At 59.0% G+C, this 675-nt stretch overlaps 1 protein-coding gene across 1 annotated transcript in view; it reads left to right on the top strand.

The window, feature by feature from the left end:
* The window catches only part of ADCY3 (adenylate cyclase 3), a 105378-nt gene that overhangs the window by 92748 nt on the left and 11955 nt on the right, over positions 1–675 (top strand). Inside the window, exon 13 of the mRNA XM_011950995.1 lies at positions 84–171. Within this exon, the coding sequence (XP_011806385.1) occupies positions 84–171 (88 nt within the window). The remainder of the gene's footprint in view (positions 1–83; positions 172–675) is intronic.

Below are 675 nucleotides of genomic sequence, written 5' to 3'. Positions count from 1 at the left end.
GTCCCCGTCCCTTCCTCTCCTAGCCCTTCACCCCATCTCACTGTCCCCTCTGGCCCCTCCCAATTGTCTTCTCTCTGTCACAGGCTAATGACAAACTATGTGACCTTCGTGGTGGGGGAGATTCTGCTCCTCATCCTGACCATCTGCTCCCTGGCTGCCATCTTTCCCCGGGTAAGAGGCACTTTTCTGCTGAGCTTGGAAGCCTCTGGAAGTGAGTGGCATTCCCTGTAAAACTGGGTGGTGATGGAGTTATTCTTTCTGTCAAATCCTGACAGACAGACTCTCTTCTGTTAGGATGGTCCAGGCACTTGCCCATCCATTCATTCACCATCAGCAGAGCACTCCCTCTGGCTGGGCCACCAGGCCGTGGCAGGCCGGGGCTGGGCCATAGTGGACTGTGGCAGGCCGTGGCTGGCCGATGGTGGGCCTTGGTTGGGCCGTGGCTGGGCTGTGGCAGGCTGTGGCGCTGCAGCACACGAGTATGGCAGTCTGAGTAAAGAGGAACCTGGGTAGAGAAGCAGTTGGAGGGCCGGCTGGAAGGTGGGTTGGCCCTGACTGTGAAGGCCCTTAGAAGCCAGACTAGGCCGGGCGCGGTGGCTCAAGCCTGTAATCCCAGCACTTTGGGAGGCTGAGACGGGTGGATCACGAGGTCAGGAGATCGAGACCATCCTGGCT

This window comes from Colobus angolensis, unplaced genomic scaffold, assembly GCF_000951035.1.
Source record: "Colobus angolensis palliatus isolate OR3802 unplaced genomic scaffold, Cang.pa_1.0 Scaffold109, whole genome shotgun sequence".
Lineage (NCBI taxonomy): Eukaryota > Metazoa > Chordata > Mammalia > Primates > Cercopithecidae > Colobus > Colobus angolensis.
Note: the sequence above shows the minus strand (reverse complement) of the source record. Positions and strands in the feature narration are given on the sequence as shown.